The sequence below is a fragment of the Penaeus vannamei genome, chromosome 39, assembly GCF_042767895.1.
Source record: "Penaeus vannamei isolate JL-2024 chromosome 39, ASM4276789v1, whole genome shotgun sequence".
Taxonomy (NCBI): Eukaryota; Metazoa; Arthropoda; class Malacostraca; order Decapoda; family Penaeidae; genus Penaeus; species Penaeus vannamei.
In genome coordinates this window covers 12074161-12076660 of record NC_091587.1, presented here as the reverse complement: position 1 = coordinate 12076660, position 2500 = coordinate 12074161, and the positions used below count along the sequence as shown (strand labels likewise).

At 34.9% G+C, this 2500-nt stretch overlaps 1 protein-coding gene across 8 annotated transcripts in view; it reads right to left on the bottom strand.

Annotated features, from left to right (window-relative positions):
• LOC113816594 (E3 ubiquitin-protein ligase RNF170-like) overlaps window positions 1-2500 on the bottom strand; it is a 23982-nt gene that overhangs the window by 18639 nt on the left and 2843 nt on the right. For 5 of the 8 annotated variants that reach the window (XM_027368662.2, XM_027368653.2, XM_070117016.1 and 2 more), the window contains one exon: window positions 373-478. The exons of the other annotated variants lie outside the window; for them this stretch is intronic. In XM_027368662.2, coding sequence (XP_027224463.2) covers window positions 373-467 — 95 coding nt within the window. In that variant the 5' untranslated portion in view covers window positions 468-478. The remainder of the gene's footprint in view (window positions 1-372; window positions 479-2500) is intronic. 8 annotated transcript variants of the gene reach the window in all.

Genomic DNA, 2500 nt, shown 5'->3' with positions numbered 1-2500 from the left:
TACCTAGTATCCCTCAAAACATATTTCAAGATGTGGCTGAGACGGAAAAAATCTGGTGGGAAATTATTTTGATGGAGACAATTCTGATAAAGCTGCATGTAAGGCAATACATATATTTAAAAGTTCAAAATCTCTTTTGGACCAATCTCACAAGTACATAACTAGATGGGAATTTATGGAGAAAGGATTTACAACCTCCTCAAAAATGCAACAATTTCATCAGCAATACATAAAAAGGCACAAGACACTGAAACCAAGCAATAACTGACAACGGTGAACAAGCCATATCATGCAAATTCATTCAAGCTCTTGATTCGAGGAAACCCTTCCTTCGGTCTCATGAGGTATCAATACACATTTAGAGATACTCACCCAGCAACAACAGCTACGACAACTGCTGCTGGTGTTCCTAACGTCAGAAGCAGGCCAGCTATTGTGCTTTCACCACCATGCGCACCTCCCTCCATTAAAGTGAACTCTGTATGTACGGTACAACTTTTATAAATCTGCAATCTTACTACCTACACACATACTAACATATACATACATATCTATTATGTATGTATGTGTACAAAAAGATAGGACAAGTATATATATGTATGCCCATGTCATCAGTATTTCTTGTTAGTCTAAATACTTAGTTAATCACAATTTTTCTTATTACCTCAAAATACCTATAACAGATTTCAAAACTAAGAATAACATGTAACTTTTTATCCAAGACTGTTTAGAGAAAGCATGAAACATCCAGTTCACTCTCTCTCTCCATACTTCAGAATAAGTCTAACAACCATGACACACATCTGACTTTCAGGCACATACTGAATCATTTTTGTTTCCTTCTAGGTTTCCTAACAAAGGAAAGTGGCATCTCCAAGATCAAATCCTCAACCAAAACACCAACACACATATACATAGATGATGGAGGATGTCAGAGATATCAAATGAAGTTTTAATGTTTAATGGTCATGCTCTCTTCATTTACTATTTTTTTTTTGCATAGTGGCTCTAGGATAACACCAAACAGAAAATATATAATTCTATATGTTACATTATAACATAACTAAAACTTTCAATAAGCAACAGTATCTCTCAAACTTCAGCAATAAACTACAGAAATAAGAAGTAAATGATAAAATCCAAGGGCTCCAAAATCCTTCCTTTTCCAGCAATAAAAAAAAGGAAAAAAAAGAAGAAACAGAAAATGATGCTGAAGAGAAGAAGAAAAAGAAGCATACAAAGAAGAACAAAAACAAGAACATATTAAAGCAGAACAACAAATTGAAGAAGCAGAAGAAGAAGAAGAAGAAGACAAAGAATAATAATAAGAAGAAGAAGGAAAAGGAAAAGGAACAGGAGAAGAAAGGTGAAAACACCTTTAAAATGTAATTATACCACATTTGATTATCATAGCTAAAAGTGCAATAGTGAATATAGGAAAAATACGAAAACTGCACAGACTAGCCATGCTTATGTGTTCTTTTGCCACTTTACCATGCAATGTCTCGGGGATATTTCGTGGCCAACTAACACCACAAAATGCACACTGGACATCACAGGGAATCTAATGATGTCAATTTTTATGGGTTTAATGAATGGAATTTTACTAAATGGGTTTATCTGAACATAAGGAAACAGTCCAAACTCTATCTTGCCTGGATATGGATGATGGAGGTTTGATGGCCTTTGCTATAGCCCTGAGCATGGAGGCTGCAGCATCTCCTGATGTGGTCGTATTCTTAAGTACTAACAGAATGAATGATATGCACTCATTGAGATGTGTGTGCAGATATCACATGCAGCTGTGTGGGCAGGATGTTGAATGAAGAGCTAGCAAAGTGCTAAACAATGCAACATGGCTATATTCTTGGTAAATTTCGAAAGAATGTCTATCAACGACATCCAGGTGAATGGTGTGATTTTCTGACAGGTCATTTCAAATTAATCTAGCAATCATTCCCATTGCAAACAAAGCACAAGTGTGATATCTGCCCTAATTGCTGGGGAGGGCATGATAAGTATCAGGTGAATTGCAGGGTAAAAGAGAAAGACTAAAAGGTCATTCCATGTCAAATCATATAAGCTTTTCAAGTTTTGTAACCTACCATGTGAGACTGCTATGATTCTTTAACCACATGTAGATGTACTTGAGATATGGCATGAAATAAATTTGCACCTCAATGTGAAAAATGATTCAAAAAATTTGACCATTTGAATATTACCATATTTCATCAAAGTTATTCAACCATGTCCGCTAAAATGATTGCTCCAAGTAACTTTTCAATGATATTAAAAGAGTGCCAATATATGGCCCCAGAAGGTAAAATGCAGTACCCTTGGCTTTTTAAGGAATGATGTCTTTCCTATAAATGTTCTTATTCATATGCTGATGTATAAGAATCTAAATGTCTATGACAACCAATAAATATTTGTTTGTTAATTTCTGAATCAGTACACATTAATCCTTGAATCTGGTTACATCACAGCAATAATATGATAT